Raw genomic sequence first — 25,697 nt, 5'->3', positions numbered from 1 at the left:
GCTGTTGTGACCATTTGGAGAGTGAACCAATAGATGGGCGATCTCTCTAACATTCAACCTCTCACCTAAGTAAAATAAATCTTAAAAAACAAACAAACAACAAACAACAACAACAACAAATAGAGCCTCGATGACTGGCAGAAATCTACTGAATTATTTCCTTTATGTGCTCATATAAAAGAGAGCTTGTACGTTTACCACAAAACTATCATAGACAAAAACCGCACAAGTGATCCATTGATAAAATGGGCATTTATTTAGATGGCACAAAGCCACCAAGAAACTCCCTGAGTCCAGCTTGGGAGTGGGAGATACGCTGCCCGGCACAAAGTCTGGCACTTCCCTTTCCCCCACAGGGGAGCCCGTGACGGGAGCGCAGGGACCAGGGACCCTGGAGCCAGAAGCACAGGCATGTGTAACCCGCCCTCCTGCTCCCAGCGTGTCCCTTATCCCCACTTCACATCTATCCACATCAGGAGAGGCGGCAGAAGAAGTTGTGCACTGGCAAGGCCAGGAGCCCCGACAGTGAGATCCCCAAGGTGTCAGAGATGCAGGCGGCGGCCATGGCGAACTCACGATGCTTATCACTGGTCTGGGAAAAGCAAAGCGCTCAGGTAAAGGATGCCTCGGGCCTCAGAGAGGTATACCCCGGAACTGTGCCAGGCACCGTCCTCGCCCCGCCCCCAGCAGCCGCTAACCTCCAAGGCAATGTTGTGGAAGGTGTTGACGTAGGCTGCGCCTCCCAGGAGCCCCTCATACAGAATGATCAGAAAGACGAGGTAGATGCTTGGCAGGAAGCCCAGCCAGATGTCTGCCAGCAGCATGGCCATGTTGAGGCACTGTGGACACAGTCAAGGCAGGGGAGGGCTGAGCCTGGAGTCACAGCGGGATGGGACAGCCCATCCTGTGGCCCCGAGAGATGCTGCAGAGCTAGCAAGCTCCACCAGGCCCTGGGAGCTACTGTAGGTTTCTCTCCATGACCTCCCCCCTCGGCCCAGTTCCCTGCAGACCTCTGCCCCCTGTCATTCCCCCTTCTCCTTAATTGGGAGCCCTCTTGGTCATCAATCAGTTTAGTCCATACCTGCCATCTCCCTGAGAGTCTCAAAGGGATGCAATTTTTCTCTCCTCTCCCCACCCAACCTTGGGAGCTCTACTATCCCAACCCTTTGTGTAATGTGAGGCCACACTGGCGGTTCACACTCACTCTTCAGGTAGAGGCTCTAGTGACAAATGTGCTATGCAGTACCTCCCCGGCCCCCCCCCCCCCGCGACCTCACCCCCCTTCAGGTCCCAATTCAGTCTGTCTCAGGTGGGTTCAGACACCTGTACAACAGAGCAGCCCCAGGGTAACAGGGGCAACGCCTTGCATCCTCCAGGCTGTGCATTAGGTGATTCCGTAAATCTAAGCCCTGACTCCAGTTCCAGGAGACAGCCTTGGGGACAACTCTAGGTAAAGCTGGCAGGATCTAGAAGACTCCTGAGTGAGGAGCTGCTGACCCAGTAAATTGGAACTTGATGGATACAAGCCTCAGGCCAGCGGTGAGGGGACAACATCCAGGAAATTATTAGGTCTGGCCCTGCCAAGGCAACCACAGGCAGGACTCGAAATTCAACAAATGTATAGCAAGCTGATTTTTGAGCAGATAGTTTTATATCGCCAGTGAATCGTGTTATACATCTCCAAATGGCCCTTGGCAGGGAAAAAAAAAATACAGGTTCTGCACCCATAGCTTATACAAATTTAGGAAGATGGTTGGTGGCTTTGGCTATAAGCAACACGGAATGTGGTGGGGGCCTTGGGCTGGCAGAACTGAATTGCTGAGGCCAAAAGGCTTTCTTCTAACAGTGGAAAGTTTAACCGTTCCGTTCCTGGAGGTGGTCGACTTGTGACCTTGAACCCAGGAATGTTGGTCGTGGGAAACTCTTTTGGACAGACTGCTATATGCTGAGAGCTGCAGGCTGCTCCTGCTGGGCCATGGCTAGGTCAATTTGCTCTCTGGCAATTACTGAGATAAACGGCCCACTGGTCACAATGCCAGTGACTGCTGTATTTTACAGTTACCTTTTAAAGGGGACTTTGAAATCCTATTTGCTCCACGTAGGTGCAAATAATCCTCACAGAGGGCTCCTAGAGGTGGGCTTTAGGCCTGGCATTTGAGACACTAGTCGGACACCTGCCTCCTCCCATGGGGGCGCCAGGGCTCAAGTTCTGGCTCTGACTCCTGGTTCCAGGTTCCTGCTAACACAGACCCCAGGAGGCAGCAGGTGATGCTTTAAGTTCATTGTGTCTCTATCAACCAGGTGGGGGACCTGGATGGAGTCTCCGACTCCTGGCTTCTACCTGGCCCAGATCCAATGACTGTGGGCATTCAGGGAGTGTGCCAGTCGCCAGGAGTTCTCTGCCTCTCAAATGCTACTACTCTTATTTATATGAATAATAATAATGCTAATGATTTAAAACTGGCCTGAGACCCAGATGGTGGATCCACCTGACGTGTGGATGAGACACAGAGGTTCAGGGAGGATCGGAGACCCGCCCCGAGTCACACAGCCAGCCACTGGGGACAGAAGCTGGGGTCTGCCCCTGGGGGTCGCCTGGCTCCTGAGGCCACACACTGTAACAGGAATCGCTCCCTCTCTCCTGTCCCTCCGCCCACCCCCCCACCCCTGACCCCAGGTGCTTCTAAATGATAAAACTCTTCCAGCAGGGCCTGGGGCAGAGGCTGGGAGCCCACAGCCGAGGGAGAAGCAGCATTTGGGTACCTGCAGCATGGCCAGGGCCCAAGTGAAGCGGATGCGGCAGCAGCGGAGAGAAGAGCGGGAGGCGAACACTCCAGCCTGGTACAGCATCTGGTACCTGGGTTGGGGTGGGGAGCAGGGGACACTCTTTTTTGCGGGGAAGAGGGGGACACACAGTCTGCCCAGAGACTGCTCCATAAGAGACAGCCCCTCCCAGCTCCCTACCTGAACACCACCCCACCCATGCCTCCTCCTCCTCTCACCAACGGTACTGCTGGGTATGGGTCAGGTGTGTGTTCCGGAAGAAGAGCAGTTCAAACTGCAGCCAAAGCAAGTCAGGGGACACAGGTGCGACAGGGTGAGAGTACACTCCGGCCCTCCAGCCCCTTCTCCTTGCACCACTGCCGCTGCCACAGCCCTCCCTGTGACCCGTGCACTTACAAGCCCCTGGTTGATGAAATACTCGGCAAAATAGACCAGCACCAGCGGGATGATGTAATACAGCAGGCCCTAAGAGGGACAGCAGGGTGAGCGGACGGCAGGCCACACGCACCCCTCCTCTGTGGCTCCGCCCCATGGCACGCGCCACGGCCACCATCAAACCTTGAATACAGTCCACTTTTCCTGGCAGGACAGGTTCCAGCTGGAGGCTGCGAAGGAACAGTGGGAGAAGGGTACAGCTGACTTGGCAATAACTCGGGGACACGCAGAGTGGGTCTACTGGATCCTCCCACACTACACAATGTTGCATTTGATCGATATTTAAGTATCTGTGTCCACCTCATGATAGCTCCAGGTGCCAGGTGGCCACAGTGGTCCAGCTCCATGCTAGGAACCTGGAGTTTCATTTGGGTTTCCCATGTGGATGGCAGGGACCCACGTATTCAGGCTGCTTTGCTCAGGTATGTTAGTACGAGCTGGATGGGAAGTGGAGAAGCTGGGAAACAAACCAGTGCCAATATAGGATGCAAGAAGTAGCTTTTCCCACCAGACCACAGCACTGCTCCCTCCCATCCCCTGCCACTCCATTTGTTTCCAGAACATCTGAAGCCTTAGCACTTGCTCTTGCCTTCATCTGGAACCTGTTTACTCAAGTTAGTCAGGTCCTGGTTAGTCAAGTTCCAGCCCACATTTCACCTCTTCAGACACCTCTTCTGGAGGTAGGTGTTGTGGTACAGTGGGTTAAGCTGCAGCTTGGGAAGTCTGTCCTGCATCAGAGGGCTGGTTTGAGTCCCAGTTGCTCTGCTTCTAATTTAGCTTCTGTTAATGCCTGGCCAGGGATCAAATGATGGCTTAACCCCATGAGTTCCTGAAACCACATGGGAGACTCAGATGCAACTCCTAACTCCTGGCTTTGACCTGGCCCAGCTTTGGCTATTGTGTCCATGTGGACAGTGACTCAGTGCATGGAAGATCTATGTGTGTATCGCTCAGCCTTTCAAGTACATAAATAAATAAATACAAAGCAGAACCCCTCCCTTGTTCCAGTCCATTGTTGTCACTTTTGGGCCACAGCACTAGCTTATGTTCTTTCCAGCACTGTAACGGCTTTGTTCACTAGCAACACCTTGACCCTGGTCCCCTTCATGTGTAACGACTGACCTCTGTCTCCTACCTGGCTTTGCCTCTGGGACCTCGGGGCTTAACAGGGGCTGCCGCGTTGCTGGATCGGCTTCTGCTTCCCCTCCAGGATCTTGGGGCTCAGGGGCCGTGAGCAGTAAGAAATAGCTGGGGGTGAGCAGAACAAAGGCAGAAGTCAGAGAACCTGCTTGGCTGGAAAGGCCCCAAGCCACCGATGCCACGCCCCAAGAAACCACACCCACAAGGCCACGCCCCAAAGGCCACACCCTCCTCCTTCCAGCTCTGCCTCCAAGGTGTGCAGGAACAGTTTTCCTGACCCTGGTTCTGAATCCCCCCTCCTCTTCCTGGCCCCAGGGTGGCTCACCTGGCCAGCAGGAGGGCAGGTATACCCAGCATAGATAGCAGGGTGTTCTGTGGGGAGAGGCCTGCCTGGGTGAGGCCCAGATAGGACAGGGCACCGAGCAGCCCTGCACCCCCAGTTCCCGAGGACCACCAGGAGATCACAGCCCTGTTAGGGGGCACACAGGAGCAGTCAGGAGGACCAGAGCAGTAGTCCCCCTCCTCCCCACCTCGGCCCTGCTCTGCTGCTGACCTGGGGTAGATGGCAGTGAGGGACAGGAAGGTGACCTCTCCTAGACCTGATGAGATGCTGGCCAAGACCACACCTAGCAAGAGGACAAACAGGGAGGTGAGGGTGAGGTTGGCCAAACTGAGCCTCCCCAGGGCAGCCCGGTTCCCTAAGGCAGGCTGAGCTTGACCTCCTCTGCTAAGATCAGCTCCCATGGAATAAAAGACTGGTGGGTTCCAGACTGGAGGCCACGAGTCAACTCCCTCCTCCACCCACCTGGCAGAGAGCTGTGGCTCCATCCACTTAGAACGACAGCTTATCCTCGCCATCCCCTCCACCCCAATGACCCACCTTCCTGTCCACGAAGCTTGTCCGTTTCCTCCACCCAAAACCCTTTCCCCCTTGGGACACTTCTAGCTGATGCTAAGGGTTCCGGCCACAGTACCTTCCCCAGCAGTGAAAGGTGACCCACGTATGCGCTCTCTCACACCTGACACGCAGCTGCGCACTCACCGCACAGGCTGATCCCCACAGAGTCAGAAAAGGCCACGAGGAGGAAGCTTCCAGCAGCACACAGCCCGCTGACCAGAACCCGAGGGCTGCAAGGGAGAAGGAGGTGGAGAGAAGGGGACAGTGAGCCCCTGCTCCCAGCTCTGCAGCCTCCCCTCTACCTGCTGTACCCCTACCACCTCACCCCCCCACCTGCTGTACCCCTACCACCTCACCCCTCCACCTGCTGTACCCCTACCACCTCACCCCTCCACCAGCTGTACCCCTACCACATCACACCCCACCTGCTGTACCCCTACCACCTCACCCCTCCACCTGCTGTACCCCTACCACCTCACCCCCCATCTGCTGTGCCCCTACCACCTCACCCCATCTGCTATGCCCCCTGTCCTACCCCCTCCTGCCTACTGTCCTCCCCCACCACACTCCCGCCCTGACCTGTAGGGCAGCAGATGGAGCCCAAGAGGAGCCAGCAGTTTGATGACGAGGGTGGGGAGAATGTCTGCCAGCAGGACGGCCTGGGACAGGGCAAAGAGTGAGAGACCACCCCGCCCCCAGCTCTGGCCAGGAAGAAAGGGCTCCCTCCTAGATTGGCAACCTCAGGGATGCCCAAGAGTCTCCTCCGGGCGCAGGAGAGGAGTGGGGTGGGCACTCACAGCTGTGGAGACAGGGTTGCAGTCGAAGCGAGAGGAGTTGTTGTGGGGAGTGGGTGCTGGCCCTGGGTCCACCTGGTGGGAGAGACAAACTTGTCACCCAGGAAGGCAGATGGAAGGGGTAGACCAGTGTGTCAGCTCTGTGCTAACTTAAAGGATGGTTGGGGTCATCTGTGCCAACCTCTTACAAATAGTTTCTCTAAAGGGCACTACGGAGGTGGGTCTAAGTGTCTCTGACCCACAGCCGGCAGACGGAAGGTGGCCCTGCCAAGGCCAGACCATGTGTGGCTAATTCGTTCAAGAGCTTTCAGACAAACACTGGTTGTACCAGAGGATCTGATCCTGGGACAATCTACCTTGTTGGACCAGCTCAGCACAGACAAGCGATTCTCCTCTGAGGGCAGTGTCACCCCTGCCCCCACCTTCACCCTCACCCTGGGGACATCCTTGGTACCAGTGACCTGGGTGGGCTATTGGCATAGAGAAGGTAGACAGCAGGACATGATACTGATGAACAGCCTGCAAACGTCTGGGAACAGCCCTGCCCCCCAGTATCCGTCCCGGCAACCCATGGGCCCATGCAGCCTCCCCCAGTGCAGAGCAGGTGCAGGCTCAGGGGTTTTGCCATAGAGGATCACCCTGCCCAATCATAGACACTCGCCTGGCACCCTTTGGTCTTATAAAGATCCCTCTAGTTCTGAGGGCCTGGGAAGATTGCAAACTTAGTCCCCTTTTCCCATTCTTCCGTGATTCATTTCCGAAGTATTTCAAGAAGCTTCTGCCCCAGGGGGGGGGAGCCTTCACCCGCCTGTGGGGACCGTGCCCCGGGCTGGCGGTGGAGAGGGGTTCGCTTACATGGCTCTGGTTCCCAGGCACCGTGTCGTGATGGAGGATGTCATAGGCAGCACTGAGCATCACCACGTAGGAGAAGTTGTTGCAAAGGCCCAGGATCCTGGGATGAGCACATGGAGCTCAGCTGCCCTCTGGGCCAAGGAGCCAGCCACAGTCTCTCCCACAGCACCCTCCATTCCCCTCCCTGTCACCAAACCCCACCAGGGAGGGCTGGCTGAAGAGCAGGCGGGCGGATACCAGATGGGGGTTCCCTGCTCATCTCTAAGCCTCACCCTGAAAGTCATCCTTAGCCCCTCACTCCTCAGAGCTGGCCCCCCATTCAGTTCAGGGTCTCCCTCATCCACGATGCAGTGTGGCTACAGAGCTGGACACCCAAAGGACTGCATCCAGGTCCCTTGTTTGCTGCTTCCTCCTCTAGTGGCCTCAGTCTACTTGTGGACAAGATGGAGAAACCGGGGCTGGCACTGTGGCATAGTACATTAAGCCTCTGCCTGCAGGACCAGCATTCCAAATGGGCGTCAGTTCAACTCCCAGCTACTCCAATTTGTGACCCAGCACCCTGTTTGTGGCCTATAAAAGCAGAAGAGGATGGCTCAAGTATTTGAGCTCCTATACCACATCAGAGACCCAGAAGCAGCTCCTGGTTCCTGATCCAGACCTCACTGTTGTAGCCATCTGGGGAGTGAACCAGTGGATAGAAGATCGGTCTCTCTCTCTCTCTCTCTCTCTCTCTCTCTCTCTCTCTCTCTCCCCAACTTTGCCTTTCAAATAATTAAATCTTTTTTTTTTTCATAAGGCAATGCCAAAGCCTTTCTCATGACTCTCCTCTCCTGGAGCTGCACATAGCGCATAGCCCAGTGTCACACTGAGGCTGGCTAAGCATCCCCAATCACGGTCCTAGGAAGTGACACTACAGCTCTTCCCCTTTCACTGCTGATGAAACAGGCTCAAGGGCCATCAGTCGCTCTCATGAGACACTGAAGAATCCACTTCCAACTCCCGACTTCTTCCTTGTCTGGGTTAATGCTAGCTGTATTTTCCAAGGCTGTGCATTGAAATCTTTTTTTTTTTTTTTTAATTACAGTCAGATATACAGAGAGGAGGAGAGAGAGGAAGATCTTCCATCCAATGATTCACTCCCCAAGTGAGCGCAACGGCTGTTGCTGTGCTGATCCAAAGTCAGGAGCCAGGAACTTCCTCCAGGTCTCCCCCGCGGGTGCAGAGTGTCCTAAACTGCTTTTCCAGGCCACAAGCAGGAAGCTGGATGGGAAGCAGAGCTTCCAGGATTAGAACTGGCGCCCATATGGGATCCCGGTGCGTTCAAGGTGAGGACTTTAGCTGCTAGGCCACCGCGCTGGGCCCCACATTGAAATTTTTATTGAAAATTGAAATTGAAATTTGTATTGAAAATTGAAATTGAAAGATTTAGGAAATCTTTCTCTAACAGTTTCAATACCAATGCAATTATTTTAAACATGCATCAGGGAGAAACTGTTTTTTTTCCATTTGGATTTAAAAAGTCGTCTGTCTTTAGGGGTTGGTAAAGCCATTGCCTACTCGACTTCAGCTCTCTGCTAATGCGCCTGGGAGACCAGCAGGGACATGGCCCAAGTGCTTGGGCCCCTGTACCCACATGGGAGACCTGGATGAAGCTCCTGGCTTTGGCCTGGCCCAGCCCTGGAGGTTGTGGCCATCTGGGGGAGTGCATCAGTGAATGAAAGCTCTCCCTCTGTCTTTCTCTCCCTGTCTCTGTAACACTTTCAAATAAGTAAATAATCTTTAAAGACAGTTTTCTTTAAAAAAAAAAAAAAAGTGCATTCAAGAATTTTACAGCTGAACTGCTTGTAGGAAAAATACGCCATTGGTAAACTTCCAGATGGCAGGCTGAAAGGTGATAAGTAAATAAATGAAGTTTGGAAAAGGGCTGGCAGGTGCCTCGGGGCAAACCGATGGCTTCAGTCACTGTGCACTCAGCTCCTGTGCGCCGCTCCCTGCTGCTCCAGCACCCCCTTCTCCTCCCATCCTCCCTTCCTCACACCCCACTTTTGCTAACCCCAGGGGTCGCTCACCAGAAGCCCACTGCGTTCCTCCAGTGGGCGCTCTGATTGCCCGACCGAGAGGCCCGGAGCTCCGGGACGGTCTCTTCTTCCCCTGCCAGGGAGAGAAGGTGGCCTGAGGCCCACGCCCCTGTCTAGTGCACGACTCGTCCCCCGACCCTGTAGGTCCTCCCAAACCCCACCATCAGGTGCGTCGAGGGGCACCAATGGGCACTCCCCGAGGACCGGGCCAGAACACTCACCCTGGGAATCTGTCAGGCACTGTCGCGAGTCCCTGCGGCCGTCCATGGCGTCCAGCGCGGCTCCCCGAGGGGCCCCAGGTCAGCAAGGAGTCGGAATTGGCCCCCAACAGGAGGGTGAGGGTCTGTGACAGGTGAGCAGGTTCAACGCCCCGTGGCCATCCTACCTCCGGCTTGTCTGCTGCACTCGCGCCCCGCGATCCATCAGGCTGGTTCAGGACTAAGTCTCGAACCCTCCCACACCCCCGCCACGTTCCCGCCCATCCGACCTGCCCCCGCCCTGGAGAACAGGGCGTCCCCGGACCTGTACCTTTAAGAGCAAACAAGCGTTCCTCGCCGCGGAGCAGCAGGTTGCCGGGTCACGTGAGAGAGCGCGCGGATTCCCCATCACGTGCTCTAAGGTCCTCCCTACTTCCGGCTCCTCGGCCTGTCTTTGCCTGGAAGGAGAGGCCTGGAACCCCAGATTTTAAACTAGAACCGGTAGGATCGGCAAATAAAGCCATGCTGATAGATTGGCTGCACGCAAGACCTTGACGTGATCCTGCCAGCACTTATCATGGCTGCAGTCGGCTTCAGCTCCTCTCCCACAACCTTCTGTTGCCAGAAAGAAATATGGTCACCTGCCCTTAGCTCTCTGGCGCCCCCTCTCTTTCTCTCTTTATTCGGCTCTTCCTTTCTCTCTTCCTTCTTTTCTTCTCTTATTCTTCTGTTTTTGTTAACCAGACTGACCAGGCTCACAGCAGAGTCACTTTTTTCCACTCTTATAGGTTGCTTTCAGTTGCTTTAGAAACCTAAAATAACTACAACACTCTCTTAAGCAGATTTCATCAAGAAAAAGAGATGATCTTTTCCAATTTTTCCTAAAACCAAAAAATGTTATGGAAGTCGTCCAACCCCTGTTTTTCCAGATAATAAAATCAAGACACATGCAAAATGATTGCAGAGCCTACAAAGTTAGCCATAAGAAATACAACAGGATTCTTGATGCTACTCCACCACACATGCCTGGACCAGATCTCTCCAGGCCTGAGAACATCGTGTGACCTCACCCAAGGCCACCTCACAGGGTTCCAAATATAGGAAGTTGTGCTCTTACCTTCTTCTAGTGGTCTGTCAGCGCCCTGAATTCTCCCCACATCCTTCCCCTCTGCTGAGTTCTGCTCTGGCTTGACAACCTGGGCTCACTGTTCCCGTCCTGCCTTCCACCAGGTCTTCATGCTGCTGTTTGAGTTGTGCCCTCTGGAGCGCAGTATCCTGCTCCCCAGACAGACCCCTAGGAACTGGGCAGCCTTGCATACCTGGCCTCTGCCCTCCAGGAACTCATGGTAGAGAGGGCAGTTGACATAGACAACCACAGCACAGAGTTCAGCCCAGTTCTCTTTTGCAAGAATAACCATAAAAGAGGGCATGGGTATGTGAGCCACCAATCCACCCCCTCTGTCCTCTTGGGGAAGGATTCAATATGTGGAAATGAGAAGCCAAACCTGCTGCCAGCCCCCTCCTCACCCCTACTCCTAAGGCAAAACAGGAACTGCAAACCCCAGCTTCCGCTCACGGAGTGGCTGTGGCTGGGGGACTCGGAAATGGCTTAAGTGTGGCTACAAGACCTGAGTCAGCCGAGGGACAGTGTGGCCACCTGTCTTCTCCCCGCCCCTGCCCAGTCCTGAGGTCTCCTGCTTCCCTTGCCTGCCCCCCACCCCCTTCCCCGGCTCTTCAGTGCCCAGTGCACCCCTGAGCCTCTTGGGACGTGCACAGCTATTCACTCCCAGACCTGGGTAGCGTAGGCTGATGTGGGTGTGGGGGAAGGTGGGCAGGGCCCAGGGTGGGGATGTGTCAGGGAGAGAGGCAGAGGAAGAGGAAGTGTCCTGGGTCCTGGGCTGTGTTGGTGGGTGGGGCCGGTCATTATCAGCTTTCTGGACACCGAGAGGAGACAGCATGGATTTGCTCCGGCTCTACCTCCCCGGGCTGCACCAAGCCTTGAGGGGGGCACTGGTGAGAAGGGCCCAAGACTTTCAACAACCCCCCCCTCCTCTCCCCTCCACTTTCTTCCCTTTGGGGCTCTTTGATTCCAGACCTCTTTTCCCAGAGATGAGATAGCCACCTTGCCCAGCCTACCTGCCCTCCAGGCCACATCTGGAGCCCTTTCTTGTCCCCACTACACCTGTGTTCCCTACCCCAGCCCTCCTTCCTGCCTCCCCCTGCTCCCCTGGCTCAGGGCATGCAGGTTTGAAAGGGGGCTGGGCCTCTCCTTAATGCCTCTGCCCCATCCCTTGTCTTCCAGGAGTCCCTCAGCACCTTCGTCTCCTACCTCATGGGAGATGAGGTTCCCACCGTAGAGAGGGGGGCACGGGCAGCTGAGGAGCTGGGGGAGGGGGTAGAGGAGGAAGCCCAGGAAGCGCTGGAGGGCCTTGAGGGTGGCCCGGACGGGCATGAAGAGGCTAGCAGATGCCAGGAGGGGAACTCTGCTGAGACACAAACCAGGGGGTGGGGCGAAGGCGGCTCCCAGACAGACAAGCAGACCATGGGAGCCTGGGAGGCGGTACAGGTTGCCAGGTGCCAGGAGCTGAGTGCCCCCTCGGGGGATGTGCCATCTGGGATAGGGCAGGGGGCTCACTGGGACAGCAGCAGCCAAGTCCAGCAGAGGCAGGAGCCTGGTGGACAGGAAGTGGACAGAGAGGACACACTGAGGACCTGGGACCAGGAGGAGGGTGAAGAGGAAAAAATCAGGACAGGAGAGGCAGGGATGGCCAGAGGGGTGGAGCAGGAGTGGACCTGGCACGGAACGCCTGAGGGGCAGGTTGGTGCCAGTGGCAGCAGGCAGGAGGGGACAGGAGGTGGTGGCCAGACAGGACAGGAGGTCAAGGAGGCGGTTGCTGAGGAAACAGAAGAGCCTGTTGCCAATAAGGCTGGGAGGGAAGAAGAGGGGGTGGTAGTGGGGCGTGGCGGTGCAGATACAGGGTCACAGGGTTCAGGGGCAGAGCCTGGGCACTGGGAGGCCTTGGGCAGGGAGCAGGGCGGGACAGTCTCTGGCTGGGAGGAGGCCTGTACAACCTCAGCCAACGAGGTGAAGGAGGAGAGAAAGGAGGAGGTGAGAGAGGAGGAGAAGGTGAGGAAGGAGGAGGCCTGGACAGGCCCCAGTAGGGAGCAAACTGAGCAGCCCAGAGTCAGGGAGCCAGAGAATGGGCCAGTCCTGGGAGAAGGGACCCCAGAAGGACCTGGGAGCAGCTGGGTCTTGGAGGAAGAGGAGGAAGAGAGGAAGGAAGAGGAGGAAGAGAAGGTGAGGAAGGAGGAGGCCTGGACAGCCCCCAGTAGGGAGCAAACTGAGCAGCCCAGAGTCAGGGAGCCAGAGAATGGGCCAGTCCTGGGAGAAGGGACCCCAGAAGGACCTGGGAGCAGCTGGGTCTTGGAGGAAGAGGAGGAAGAGAGGAAGGAAGAGGAGGAAGAGAAGGTGAGGAAGGAGGAGGCCTGGACAGCCCCCAGTAGGGAGCAAACTGAGCAGCCCAGAGTCAGGGAGCCAGAGAATGGGCCAGTCCTGGGAGAAGGGACCCCAGAAGGACCTGGGAGCAGCTGGGTCTTGGAGGAAGAGGAGGAAGAGAGGAAGGAAGAGGAGGAAGAGAAGGTGAGGAAGGAGGAGGCCTGGACAGCCCCCAGTAGGGAGCAAACTGAGCAGCCCAGAGTCAGGGAGCCAGAGAATGGGCCAGTCCTGGGAGAAGGGACCCCAGAAGGACCTGGGAGCAGCTGGGTCTTGGAGGAAGAGGAGGAAGAGAGGAAGGAAGAGGAGGAAGAGAAGGTGAGGAAGGAGGAGGCCTGGACAGCCCCCAGTAGGGAGCAAACTGAGCAGCCCAGAGTCAGGGAGCCAGAGAATGGGCCAGTCCTGGGAGAAGGGACCCCAGAAGGACCTGGGAGCAGCTGGGTCTTGGAGGAAGAGGAGGAAGAGAGGAAGGAAGAGGAGGAAGAGAAGGTGAGGAAGGAGGAGGCCTGGACAGCCCCCAGTAGGGAGCAAACTGAGCAGCCCAGAGTCAGGGAGCCAGAGAATGGGCCAGTCCTGGGAGAAGGGACCCCAGAAGGACCTGGGAGCAGCTGGGTCTTGGAGGAAGAGGAGGAAGAGAGGAAGGAAGAGGAGGAAGAGAAGGTGAGGAAGGAGGAGGCCTGGACAGCCCCCAGTAGGGAGCAAACTGAGCAGCCCAGAGTCAGGGAGCCAGAGAATGGGCCAGTCCTGGGAGAAGGGACCCCAGAAGGACCTGGGAGCAGCTGGGTCTTGGAGGAAGAGGAGGAGTGGGAGACGAGAGAAAAGAGAGCAGCTGCCCTGAGCCTTTTCCCCAAGCTGACCCAGGCCCTGGAGGCTGAGAGCCCCATGGCAGGTGCACAGGCTGCCGAGGAGGAGGAGGAGGAGGCAGCAGGTCAGGGTTCTGCGTACCACGCAGGGCAGCCTGAGAATGAGAGTGCACCGGAGAGGCAGGATGTGGAGATGAGCGCTGGTGGGGTTGGGGTGCAGGAGGCAGCTGAGATGGAGGAGGCTCAGCGGGAAGGCGATGCTGACGTAGAGGCTGCACCAGAGCCCAGGCCCTGGGAGGTGCTGGTGAGGGAGAGGAGAGAGGAGGCGCACCTTGTGAGCCGAGCAGCGTTAGGGGAGGAGGACCAGGGCCCCGCACTGACTGGAGGGGCTCAGACCCCAGCAGCGCCCCTGGAGGAAGAAGAGTTAGAACTGGGTACTCAGGAGGAGCCCCGGAGAACCACAGCTCCAAGCACAGAGGGGACAGAAGGGGACCTGGACGAATGTTCCAGGCCTGAGGTCCGGGAGGCAGATGCCTGGGAAAACCAGAGAAGGGACCCCTGGGAGGCAGAGGGAGGAGATGCAGACAGGCAGGAGTCAACCACATCAGCTCAGGTGCTGGAGTGGGAGGCCAAAAGCGCAGAAGGCAGGGAGTGGAAAAAACTAGAGGTCCCTGGTGCAGATGGAGATTGGGAGAAAGCAAAAATAGCTGGGTGTGGAGCAGGGCAGGGAGAGGCCCATAGGGTGGAGGACCAAGAAGTGGCAGGAAACCCTGAGGCAGAGGCAGGGATGGGCTGGTCACTGGGAGAGGCCAGAGAGGCGGGGGAGGGGGAGAGTGCAAGGCTGCAGCAGGAGGCAGAGGGAGCCTCCGGGCCTGGCTGGAGGCCACAGGAGGAGGTGGCTCAGAGCCTGCAAGAGGGCCTGGAGGCAAGGTGGGCCGAGGATGAAGCTGGTGGGCCAGGGAGAGGGGCTGGGCTGGCTTGGCAGGGCAGAGGGGAGGTTGTGGAGGCTGAGGCCCCAGGCCGGCTGGAGTGGGGCCTGCAGGGCTCAGCAGAGGAAGAGCTGACCTGTCAAGAGGAACACACGGAGGCTTTGGGGGCCAGGACAGATGAACAAGCAGAGGTGGGGACATTGGCTGAAGCCACAGTTGGGCTGGGTAGCCATGGCTTGGGCTCCCAGGCAGCCAGGGCAGAGGGGACCAGGGAGACCCTCGGGGACGAGTGGAGGCTTCTGGAACCAGAGGCAGGGGAAAGGCAAGACAAGGAGGGGCTGTGCAGAGTGAACCACCCGGACAGCGAGGCCCCCGGCGTCCAGGCATCCGGCGAGCAGAGGGCAGAGGCCCAAGACACAGACACAAGCAGCGTGATGGCCAACCAGGGACAAGCAGAGCCCTCAGGAGACCAGAGCAGCTGGAGTGAGGTGAGAGCTCCTGGCGGGGTGCGGGGTGTGGGGCGGGAACCGGCCACGCAGCCAGCAGTCCCCTGAGCTGTCCATCTGCTGCCCATCCGCCCCGTAGGCGCTGCTTCCCGCGTTGCATTTGGACGTTTCAGTCCCGCGGAGTCGTGCGCTCCTAGCCCGGAGCTCGTCCCAGCGGCGCTCCCGGCCCTCCTTCCGAAGGCCCCGTGACACCCAGGAGCAGGTGGAGCCGTCCAGTCCGTCCAGTCCGCAGCAGCCCAAGGAAGAGGAGGAAGAGGAGGAGGAAGAGGAGGAGAAGAAAGAACTGTCAACTCTTGCGGAGGAGAGGCGTCTCCAGTCTGAGGAACCCCCGGAACCAAGCCCCCCGGGGCCGGTTGGGACCCCGGTGCCTGCCAGGAGGCCCCTGGGACAGGGGTAAGCACAGTGTGGGAACTGCAGCCTGCGGGGTGGGGGGGTGCGGGGGGCTGGGGAATTCCAGGGATGCAGCCGTGACCTTGTCTTCTTTCTACAGGTTTGGCCTCGCACACCCAGGCATGATGCAGGAACTGCAAGCCCGCCTGGGCCGGCCAAAGCCTCAGTGACTGCCAGCTGACACCGGGGACCCCTGACCCCAAAGAAGGATAGAAAGGCTGGGCAGGAGCCTGCTCTCTGCTCTCCCATCCTCTGACCTTGAACTTAGGAGTGGGATTGATGACCTCAAGCCTCCGGTCCCCACCCTGATGACCACCCCAGCCTGTCCCAGCTGTCCAGACCAGATGACAGCGACAAAGATGATTCTCACCTCCCAGCTCTGCTCCCAGCCTCTGCACCCAAGGCCAAGTTCAGACAATTGGATGTAAAGGTGGATGTGTTGCCTGGAGCAGCCAACACAGTCACTTGACCTCAGAAGTGGTTACTGTGGCAACCGCCAGCTGTACTGGCTAGAGCTGGGGAGGATGAACCCTGAGCCCCGCCCCAAAAGGAAGGAGCTGAGAGAGGCCCAGGGAGGACACAGGGGGCCGGCCCCCCTTCTCTGAAAAGAAGCAGAGTCGGAGAGAAGATTAGAGGGCTTTATTAGGACCCAATATGGCGGTCTAACCCGAGGACAATACAATAAATAAACCATTATCTCCCTAAAAAATAAATAAATATCCAAGAAATAAATACTGGCAAGGACTGGAGGGACTGGTAGGGCCCCAGGAGCTGGTCCAAGGCAGTGAGCTGAAGTCTGTGCTGTGGGCTACTATTTCAGTCCTCCAGGTGAGGGGAGGGGCTTGAGCAGTGAACTGGGTCAGGGCTGGGGGCTGGGGGATGGGAACCCCAAAGCCTGGCCAGGGTGCCCGGCCTTGGAGAGCAGCAGCAAGTCCCGCACGGCCCGCGACAAGACCAGCTCCAACGAGTGCAGCAGCTGGTAGGTGTAGAGGAGCTGGGGCCAGGCCACCTGGGCCGGGCCCTGGACAGAGCCACTTGGAGCCGCTGGGAGGTGCCCCTTACCCTCCTCCCACTCATCTTGGTCAGAGAGGTTGAATCCTGCAGCCAGCACCTGTGGGAGAAGTCCAGGGGTCAGCCAGGCTGAGAACCTCACCATATCCTCCCGGCATATTCAGGGGGATGTCCATGAAGTTCATGGAAAACTAAAAGGAACACATCAGTTTATTCAAGCGCAAAAAAATAACTGGGAGAGGGCAGCATTGTAGCTGCCACTTGAGATGCCAGCATCGCATATTGGAGCGTCGGTTCAAGTCCCAGCTGCTCCTTTTCCAACCCAGCTTCCTGCTAATGCACCTTAGGAAGGCAACAGCAGATGATTCAAGTACTTGGGTTCCTGCCACCCACGTGGGAGACCCAAATAGAATTCTGGGTGCTTGGCTTTGTCCAGCCCCCAGCTGTTTCAGCCATTTGGGGAGTGACCCAGCAAATAATTCTCTCTGTCTCTCCCTCTTTCTCTATCACTTTGCCTTTCAAAAAATAATAATCTTTTTTAAAATTGGCAAAAGCCATGTATACAACGGATCTTCAAAAAGTTGATGAAAATTTGTAATATGAAAAATTATGCATGGACTTCAAATTTTTCAGCACCAACATAAGCTTATCTTTTCATTCTTTTCCATGAACTTTTGGAAGCCCTCTCATGGTAACTCCTAATGACAGTCTGTGCCCACAGCACCAGGGTTTCCTTGGACAATGCCTGTTTTGGCTCTCTGTCACATGGCCATCTAACATGTCCTGCGTGACTTTTTGCATCGGGAAAATGGAAGCTGTGAAGCAAGGTGTCCTGAGCTGGGCCCCTCCTGCCGGAGTGTCCTTGGGGTGGGGGCGGGGTAGGGTCCAGGCGGTTCCTCTCCGCTCCTCAGGGCTGGCCTGGGAGCACAACGGAGACCCAGGGATGACCTAACTGGCTTTCATATGGGTTGCATTTTCTATTCCCTTTCCACTGAAGGTGAACTTTCTGTTTCCCAGGAGAGATTCAGGAAGGTCTATGATGTCAGAGAATCAGAGGGAGGAAAGTGGATGGTGTCCCTTGGGGATGCTGACCTTCCCCAACCCCCAACCATTGCTGTCCTAGAGGCCCCAGAGCAGCTGTCCCATTGAGGACCAACTGGTGGCCTAGACAAGCCAGAAAGGGTCTGATGCAGCTGTATACACGTGCACACACACATTTGTACACCCCCATGTCACCTGTGCTCTCACACTCATCCACTGTCACACCTGCACTCACCCCCTCTCACACTTGCACACTCACTCTCATACTATTACACCTGCATACTCTCACACACCCATCAACCTCACACCTGTATACACAGGTGTTCTGTCCCTCACACTGTCATCCACTCAAATGCTCACACATAGAGTACAGGATTTGGAGCAACTCTCCAGGCCTCCTTGCTCTGTGGGCAGAGGGCATTCTGGAAGGGTGACTGGCTTTGCAGGTGGGTGGGTGGGAATCTCCCAGGAAGCCTTACCTGGAAGTGAAGATGCCGCTGGAGGTCCCGGAGATCCAGCCTGATGGCCCACAGTTGCATCCTCTCTGAGCTGCTCCAGCCTGCCTGGCTCCCCAGCCCTCCCAGCAGGGCATGGAAGGGCCGCAGGGTCGTGGACAGGAAGCAGAGTCGTTCTGAATCCTGTTGCAGGGGCAGGAGAGACCCAGGGGCCAGAGTGACCGGGTCAAGCCCTCACCTGGCACCCAGGCACCTCATTTGCAGCTCTTCCCCTGGCCTGTGCTCACCTCCCTCCACACCTCCTCTGTCTTTTTCTATCTGCTCTCCTCCTCTGATCTCTGACCCAGCCTGTCTGCTGGCATCTCTACCATCCATATTTCCTCCTCTGTCCGCTCTCCACCGTCCAGTTACATCCTCGCCTCCTCCACTTCTAGCTCCCTCCCACCTCTCCCCATGCCATCTGTCTCCAACACTGACCCTGTCCCCTGCCCTCTTCTATATCTATTCTCACCCTGAATCTCAGCCCCTGTACTTCTCCAACCCAGGCCTGTTCCATGGCCACCCCTTGCCACGCCCTGCCTCCCTCCTGCTTTTTTTCCCCCAGTTCCATCTCCCTCTGCCAGCTTCAGGTTCATGTCCAGTGATATCTTCAGCCTCGGCTGGAATCTGTCTTTAAATCCACCCAAGCTCTACGCTCCCCGGCCAGCTTCATCTCCTTGTGCCCCATTCTACCTCATCCCTCACTCACAGACAAGTGGTGCCAGGTCTGGAAGGTCAAGGACACATTGGGGAGCTGCTTCCCTAGGGGCAGGAGGTCCAAGTTCACCCCCGGCAGGTGAGCTTCAGCCTGCGGGGCGAGGTCTGTCAGTGGAACGGGGCAGAGGGGGTCGCAGCTCAGCCACCTCCACCACCCCCTCCCCCCACCCTCCTGGCCGCTGCTGCAATCAGGGAGACTCACAAAGCGGTGGGCTTGGCCTCGAACCTCAGACAGCAGCTTCCTGGCAAGATGCAGGCTGAGCGCGAACTCCCTGCTCAGCTCCTGCAGACTCTTCGGAGGCCTCGGTAATCCCCAGACGCCGGCTCGCGCCAGGAGCAAGGACAGTAACACCAGGCTGAGCCCTGGGGAGACAGGGTGGGCAGAAAGCTGGATGGAGGCACACACAGGAGGAGAACAATCTCGCGTCCTTACGGAGGCTGCCCAGCACGCGAGCCCTGTGAGGACAGCTTCACTGGTGATGAGCAGATTAAAGGAAGGACCCTTGCTAACTCCCTGGACTAACTGCCTCTGTTCAGTGAACAACCTGCACAACCATATATGGCATCCCACTCCATCTTTTGAAAATAAACAGAATGAGGGCCTAATGGCATGGCCTAGCAGCTAAAGTCCTTGCCTTGAACGCGCCAGGTTGGGTCAGCGCCGGGATCCCATATGAGTGCTGGTTCTGATCCTGGCAGCTCCACTTCCCATCCAGCTCCCTGCTTGTGGCCTGGAGAGGCAGTCAAGGACGGCCCAAAAATCCTTGGGACCCTGCACCCGCGTGGGAGACCTGGAAGAGGTTCCTGGATCCTGGCTTCGGAGCGACGCAGCAACAGCCATTGCGGCTACTTGGGGAGTGAATCATCGGATGGATGATCTTTCTCTCTGTCTCTCCTCCTCTCTGTATATCTGACTTTCCAAAAAAAAAAAAAAAAAACTTAAAAAAAATAAATCTTTTTTTTTTAAAAAAAGAAAGAAAATAAACAGAATGAGGTTGACCTGTCCTTGGAGCCAGCTGGCTCAAGGGTCGGGGAGCCAGGCCTGCAGTCTAAATGCATCAGGATGCATTCCTGTGTCCCTACATTCCTGGGGTTCAGCCAGGCAGCTCCAATGGTTACACAGACCTTGATGGCCCACAGGGGTCCAGGCTGGCAAGGCCAGAGGCTCCAAGCCAGGGCGTGAGAACAGAAGGGTCCAATCTACCCCTCCCACCTGGGGTGGGTCACTGTGCAGTGCAGTCTGCCTGGGGCGTGTGTGTGTGTGTGTGTGTGTGTGTGTGTGTGTGTGTGTGTGTTGGGGGTGGGGTAAGATAGGAGGTTACCAAGCAGGGAGGGAGGCAGGTGCACTGCTTCCCATGCTGGTCTCCCTTGAGCCACCTCTGCTCCCTGATCCTCAGGCTCCCATCTGTAGATTGTGGAGGGGTCAGAGCAGGACGCTTTGGAGGGTGCTCCTGCCTTGTGTTTTCCTGGAAAGAGGGGCAGCGGCTCTGGGAAAGGGCCAGGCTCAGCAGTTTCTTCCTCGTGGAGAGGAAATCTAGCAATCCTGGGAGTTACACAACACTCCCCGAAACCCAAACCAAAACTGCCCATGTCCCTTCCCTGGCCCTGGGGGATCGCAGCACTCCCCGAGAGCGCTAAGGCTTAGGGGCCCAGCCCCACCCCACTCCCCAGCCATGGGGAGCAAAGCCTATAGGATCTCCGGCCTTCAGGGTCCCTGGCTTGGGGGTCACTCTACCCCTCTGGTGTTCCCGAGACTTATGGTAGAGTAGGGTTCTTCTTGGCTGTTCCCAAGCCCTACTCACCCAGAGCGAGGTGTGCCACCTCCTGCCTTCACCCTGGAGACCCCACAACTTCCCTGGACCTTCTGCAGCAGGTGCTCAGGGGCTGGGTCCTGGCCTTTGGGTGCTCCATCCCCAGCCTCCAGTTCTCTGGACCTGTCAACTGATCCTCCACCTGCTGCTCTGATTCTAGCCAGCAGCTGCACAATTGATCCTTCTCCCCATCCAGGACCAAGAGCCTGGATCCAGTGCTGACGCCTGGGCTATGACCCCTATGCCATGCCAGCTTCTCCTTTAGCACCTGCTCGTCACCCACTTACCAGCACCAGCCTGGTCTTGTTATCTATCTGTCCCACTCCCTCCCATTATTCATACCCAGCCCGGCTCCTCCAGCCCTTGCCTAGCCCTGCTCCAACCACTGCCCAACTTACCCCTTTTCCCTGCCCCCTTCATGCCAGCCAAATCCCAGGGCCCCTCATTGCCATCTTGCAGCCAGCCATGCCCTTCATCTCCACCAGCTCTTGGGTTTCCCCAGTTCCTTGGCCCTTACTCATCAGCCAAGTTTTACTACCACCCCCAGTCTCAGCCAAGCCTCCCAGCCCTTTGCCCGCAACCCTCATCTCACACTCACGCCAGCTGAGGTCGCCTGCCGTCTGGCCCATGTCAGGGCCCAGCCTCTTTGGCCAGCCATCTCCTGGGTAGAGGGAGTCTTATAGTGGGGGCTGCACCCGGTTTCGCTTTCCGTCCTGCCTCCTGCTTGTACTTTCAGCTTTGTATTCACTCAGTCTTCCCTCCTGACCACCCCTTGCTAAAATGGGGAAATGTAATTTCCCTTCCCAGAGAGGGTGGGAGGCAAAGCACGGGGGGTGGGGGTGGGGTAGGAGGGGCAGAATGGTGGCGGGAAACTGGGGTTTCAGTGGATACAACTCCTGACCCCCTGCTGAGCTCCCTGTCCTTCCTTCCACATTGCACTCCAATCACTGGGAGGTGCTGTACTGTAAGACCCCTCCAACTTCTCTTGGCCCTGTCATCATCTTCTTAGAGCCATCCATCACCGCTCCAGGGTCTGCAAGGTGCGTGGCCAGGTGAGGGGATTGCCCGCTAGAGGGGACTCGGGGCTTTGAGTCAGCCTCACTCTCGGATTTACCAGATGGCTGACAGAGGGGGTGATGGAGTCAGCGATCAGTATGGGTCCCAGGCTGGCTATTTTGAAACTGGGGCCAGAAATGAAAGAGACCACGGCAAAGGCCAATCCTGGAACCCAAGTCAGGGCTCCCTCGAGGCAGGGCTGGCAGCTAGGTCTGGGGTCAGGATTTGACACTCAGGATTACAGGTGCGTCTACAGCCATGGTTGGGACTCAGTCAGGGACTGGACTTACAGAACCTGGCCTGGGGTGGAGGTTCGGGCCTCTTGCCTGTTTCAAGGCCAGCACATGCTCAGTAACCCAGGGCCCCCTATTTGGGGCCTGTCAGGGTTAGGCTTTGAAGCTCAGCCCACATCCCAGATCCTGTCTGTGGCTGGGGTTCTGCCTGAGGCTGGGGCTGAGGCTGGGACAAGGGCTCGGGCTGTGACGAGGATAAAGGCTCAGCCAGCACCCAGAATAACTCTGGGGAGACCACTGTTAGGGTTTGGGTGCAAGGGTGACCGCAGGGCTCTCTTCCAGCACGGCCCCGCCCTTGGCCCCACCCTGGATTTCCCATCTTCTGGGAGCCCAGGGGGGTTTCTCGGTCTTCCCCGAGGCCCTCTGCTGCCGCTTTCCTTTTGGGACCTGTGGGGTTTCCCTGCCAGGCCCCTGCTGTGAGACAGAAACCTAAGGGACTTCCCCTTCTCACACCCTGCCTGCTCCGGCCCTGCTGGGCACTGCCCACAACAATCGCTCCTCGGGACCCAGGGCCAGTGAAGAAGCAGCGGTTCCTGGGGGAAGCAGTCTGGGAAGCCAGTGCTGGAGGAGGAGGACAAGGCAGCTGGGCAGCACCCACCAATGGCAGCAGCTCTGTACCCAGGCTGCAGGGGCTCCCCAAGGGAGAGGGGGGAGGGTCCCACAGAGTGCAGGACAGGTGGTGAGGATGGATCAAGGCACAGCTGCTATTGCACGTGCGCCCAAGGCCTACTGTCCCTTATCTTCAACCACATGGGTCCTGCCTGCAGCTCTTGCCACGCCCATACCCCTCCGCATCTGCCATGACCTAGAGCAGCGGCACCTTCAAACTTCCAGCCCCCTTCTCCATGCTCTGATCACATCCTACCACCTGTGGGGGGCCTCCAAGTCTCCTCCCAGGTTCCCCCCAGCCTGGCGTATTTACCCCAGCGGGAGCCACTCTGCTGCTCCATCCCTCACCTCCCTTTCTTGGTGCTCCAGCACCCTTCCTGTTTGTCTTTCCCAATGTATTGACAGATACACACACACACCATGGGACTCCCTAAAGCTGGATCAGGCCAAAGCCCAGAGCGTGGAGTTCTATCCAGGTCTCTCTTCCCACATTTGGCCGTACCAAATGAGCCAACCCCTGCCACCTCCCAACAGAGCGTGGTAGCAAAGCCCTGAGATCCAAAGTGAAGTTGGAGTTGCAGTTCAGGCATTCAGCTGTGGGATGTGGGTCCTGGAATTGGGGTCTTCGCCACCGCACCAGACACCCAGCCCTTACGTCCCTCCGTTCAAGTCCAGAAGACCATTCCAAGACTCCTAGACTCGGCATTCAATACGCTGTGATCAGAGAAGGTCACATGTTGTCATCCGCAATTCTATCAGTAAACCCTTGGACAGCCCGTGCTTGGGGGATTTACATGAGGTCAAGGCCCAGCCCCCTGGAAGTGCACATTCCCAGACCATTTAAAGTCAATCACGAGCCAGGTTTCACAGCTCGGTGGTTATGTCATCACTTGAGATAGCCCCATCCCCTGGCAGGATGCCTGGGTTCAAATCTTGGCTCCTTTGCAGCTGTTTCTTCTTTTTGAAGATTTATTTATTTATTTTTCTTAGAAAGTCAGATTTACAGAGAGAAGGAGAGAAGGAGAAAAAGATCTTCCATTTGATGATTCACTCCCCAAGTGGCTGCAATATCCAGAGCTGAGCCAATCTGAAACCAGGAGGCAGGAGCTTCTTCTGGGTCTCCCAAGAAGTTGCAGAGTCCCAAGGGTTTGGGCCATCCTCTGCTGCTTTCCCAGGCCACAAGCAGGGAGCTGGATGGAAAGTTGAGCAGCCAGGACATGAACCAGCACCCGTGTGGGATCCCAGTGTATGTAAGGCAAGGATTTAGCCTCTGAGCCATTACGCTGGGACCAATAAATACGTTTCTTAAAGATTTTATTATTTTGGGCCCGGTGGCGTGGCCTGGTGGCTAAAGTCCTTGCCTTGAACGCACCGGGATTCCATATGGGCACTGGTTCTAATCCCAGCAGCCCCACTTCCCATCCAGCTCCCTGCTTGTGGCCTGGGAAAGGAATCAAGGATGGCCCAAAGCCTTGGGACCCTGCCTCTGTGCGGGAGATCCTGGAAGAAGTTCCTGGATCCTGGCTTCGGATGGCCATAGCATCAGCTGTTGCGCTCACTTGGGGAGTGAATCATCAGACGGAAGATCTTCCTCTCTGTCTCTCCTCTCTGTATATCTGCCTTTCCAATAAATAAATATTTTTTTTTAAAAAGATTTTATTGTTTTTATTCAAAGGAAAGATTTACAAAGAGAAGGAAGCAGAGTGAACTGTTCCAGTGCTGGTTCACTCCTCAAATGACCTTAATGGCTGGTCTGAAGCCAGGAGCTTCTTCTGAGTCTCCCAAGTGGGTACAGGAATAAAAACTTTCCTCTACTGCTTTCCCAGGCTATAAGCAGGGAACTGGATGGGAAGTGGAGATTCCTGGACTAAAACAGGCGACCTTATGGGATGCCAGCATTGTGGGGAGAGAGAGCTATCACATGAACAATAAAGAAGAATCTTCATTGCCCAAGCTTGGTGACAGCACTCTCTCACTGCACTCCCGGAGCTGCTGGGAGCTGCTTGCTGCACCACGTAAGCACCCAACGCAGGAGTAAAAACCCTTTCATCCTCCAATCAGCTTGAGAGCTGTGCAGTACAGTTTCTGTGGGAAGTACAAAACATTCCATTAACTAAGTGCCAGGACGCAGTAAGGGAGCTGCCAGAACACAAAATTCCTGTAGTGAATTCACTTAAATAATACACCAGAGAGGCCTGAGAGCAGGGTGTCTCCTTAGCTCTTTACCATGCACTCAATTAACTTGAATGGCGTGGGAGGAATTAAGAAGGGTGGGTGTGTGTGCAGTCAAAACCTTCTTTTGGGCCTGACATGGTGACCTTGTGGCTAAAGTCCTTGCCTTGCACATGCCAGGATCCCATATGGGCACCGGTGCTAATCCTGGTGTCCCTGCTTCCCATCCAGCTCCCTGCTTGTGGCCTGGGAAAGCAGTGGAGGATGGCCCAGAGCCTTGGGATCTTGTACCTGTGTGGGAGACCTGGAGAAAGCTCCTGGTTTCTGGTTTCAGATTGGTGCAGTACTGGCCGTTGTGGCCACTTGGGGAGTGAATAATCAAACGAAAGATCTTCCTCTCTGTCTTTCTTCCTCTTTGTATATCTGACTTTGCAATAAAAACAAACAAATAAACAAACAAAAACACCTTCCATTGACTTGGCAAGCTCACTGCTTTAGAGTGCTATTATTATCCGGCTGCACCCCATCATAGCCACTGTTTCAGGTGGAGGATTGGCCTGTTAAACCACATGCCAGCCACCATAAGTTAAAATTTTAAAGATCAATCTAAGTTACTGGATGCCACAGAAGTGTATTTCCTAGGAAGTCCTGCCTTGTTCCTAACAACCTCCCACCATGGGGTCCTCAAGCTAATGGAACTGCCTGTGCCACAAAGTAGCATCTGTGATTTGGGGTTCCAAAAGCAGATCAAGCACAATGAGCGTGTTCATCCCTTTTGGCGGTTGTAGAGCATCTGCATCTGAGTTATGCACACAAGTCCCCCAGTGAGCCTCGGATGTCCCATCTGTCTCATGGGACTCGCGGGAATGGCTGAAGCTGGGAACCTCACCAGTTTCTATCTTCAATCTTGCTAACTGTTTGCTGACGCTATGCTAGCCACAGTGGCCTGGGCCTGCTTGTGGCTCCTGGGGCATCCCTCGGGGCTTGGAACTGCCCACGCCTTCTGCCCAGAACATTCCTCCAGACAGCCACCCAGGAAATCTCTCTTGTTAGGCTCTGCACTCAGGGCACGGCTGCTCAGCGTGTTCCTATCCCATATTGCAAATCCCTGACTCCAATTCTTCAGATCCTGCTTGCCATGCATGTGACCATGAGAGGGTAACAGGGGTGGCTTCCTGCCATTCACATGGGGCA

The 25,697-nt window shown here is 56.4% G+C and overlaps 3 protein-coding genes across 5 annotated transcripts; 1 reads left to right on the top strand and 2 right to left on the bottom strand.

The window, feature by feature from the left end:
* Positions 1-233: 233 nt before the first annotated feature.
* On the bottom strand, positions 234-11,575 carry CLN3 (CLN3 lysosomal/endosomal transmembrane protein, battenin). Of its 3 annotated transcripts, none has more exons than XM_040973099.1 (16): positions 11,508-11,575; positions 9,510-9,650; positions 9,203-9,324; positions 6,907-7,003; positions 6,055-6,126; positions 5,837-5,916; positions 5,402-5,487; positions 4,913-4,985; positions 4,685-4,828; positions 4,355-4,467; positions 3,343-3,389; positions 3,181-3,249; positions 3,003-3,058; positions 2,764-2,857; positions 699-839; positions 234-592 (listed from the first exon to the last, which is right to left on the bottom strand). In XM_040973099.1, exons 2-16 carry the CDS (start codon positions 9,585-9,587, stop codon positions 473-475), a joined length of 1,392 nt encoding a protein of 463 aa, XP_040829033.1. In that variant the 5' UTR covers positions 9,588-9,650; positions 11,508-11,575; the 3' UTR covers positions 234-472. The 3 variants fall into 3 exon arrangements, with proteins under 3 accessions (XP_040829033.1, XP_040829035.1, XP_040829034.1); XM_040973101.1 differs by lacking the exon at positions 11,508-11,575 and adding an exon at positions 8,973-9,054 and having other exon boundaries at positions 9,510-9,597; XM_040973100.1 differs by lacking the exons at positions 6,907-7,003; positions 11,508-11,575 and adding an exon at positions 8,973-9,054 and having other exon boundaries at positions 9,510-9,812.
* Positions 11,074-16,027, top strand: APOBR (apolipoprotein B receptor). The gene is made up of 4 exons (XM_040973097.1): positions 11,074-11,191; positions 11,481-14,891; positions 14,989-15,302; positions 15,400-16,027. Exons 1-4 carry the CDS (start codon positions 11,135-11,137, stop codon positions 15,467-15,469), a joined length of 3,852 nt encoding a protein of 1,283 aa, XP_040829031.1. The 5' UTR covers positions 11,074-11,134; the 3' UTR covers positions 15,470-16,027.
* Positions 16,028-16,047: 20 nt separating this feature from the next.
* IL27 (interleukin 27) lies at positions 16,048-21,002 on the bottom strand. Its single transcript, XM_040973102.1, has 5 exons — positions 20,972-21,002; positions 18,765-18,925; positions 18,555-18,653; positions 17,831-17,989; positions 16,048-16,410 (listed from the first exon to the last, which is right to left on the bottom strand). Exons 1-5 carry the CDS (start codon positions 21,000-21,002, stop codon positions 16,159-16,161), a joined length of 702 nt encoding a protein of 233 aa, XP_040829036.1. The 3' UTR covers positions 16,048-16,158.
* Between the last annotated feature and the right edge of the window lie 4,695 nt (positions 21,003-25,697).

Source organism: Ochotona curzoniae, unplaced genomic scaffold (genome assembly GCF_017591425.1).
Source record: "Ochotona curzoniae isolate NIBS_2020 unplaced genomic scaffold, NIBS_Ocur_1.0 contig_2321, whole genome shotgun sequence".
Lineage (NCBI taxonomy): Eukaryota > Metazoa > Chordata > Mammalia > Lagomorpha > Ochotonidae > Ochotona > Ochotona curzoniae.
This window is presented reverse-complemented; position numbering and strand designations above follow the sequence as displayed.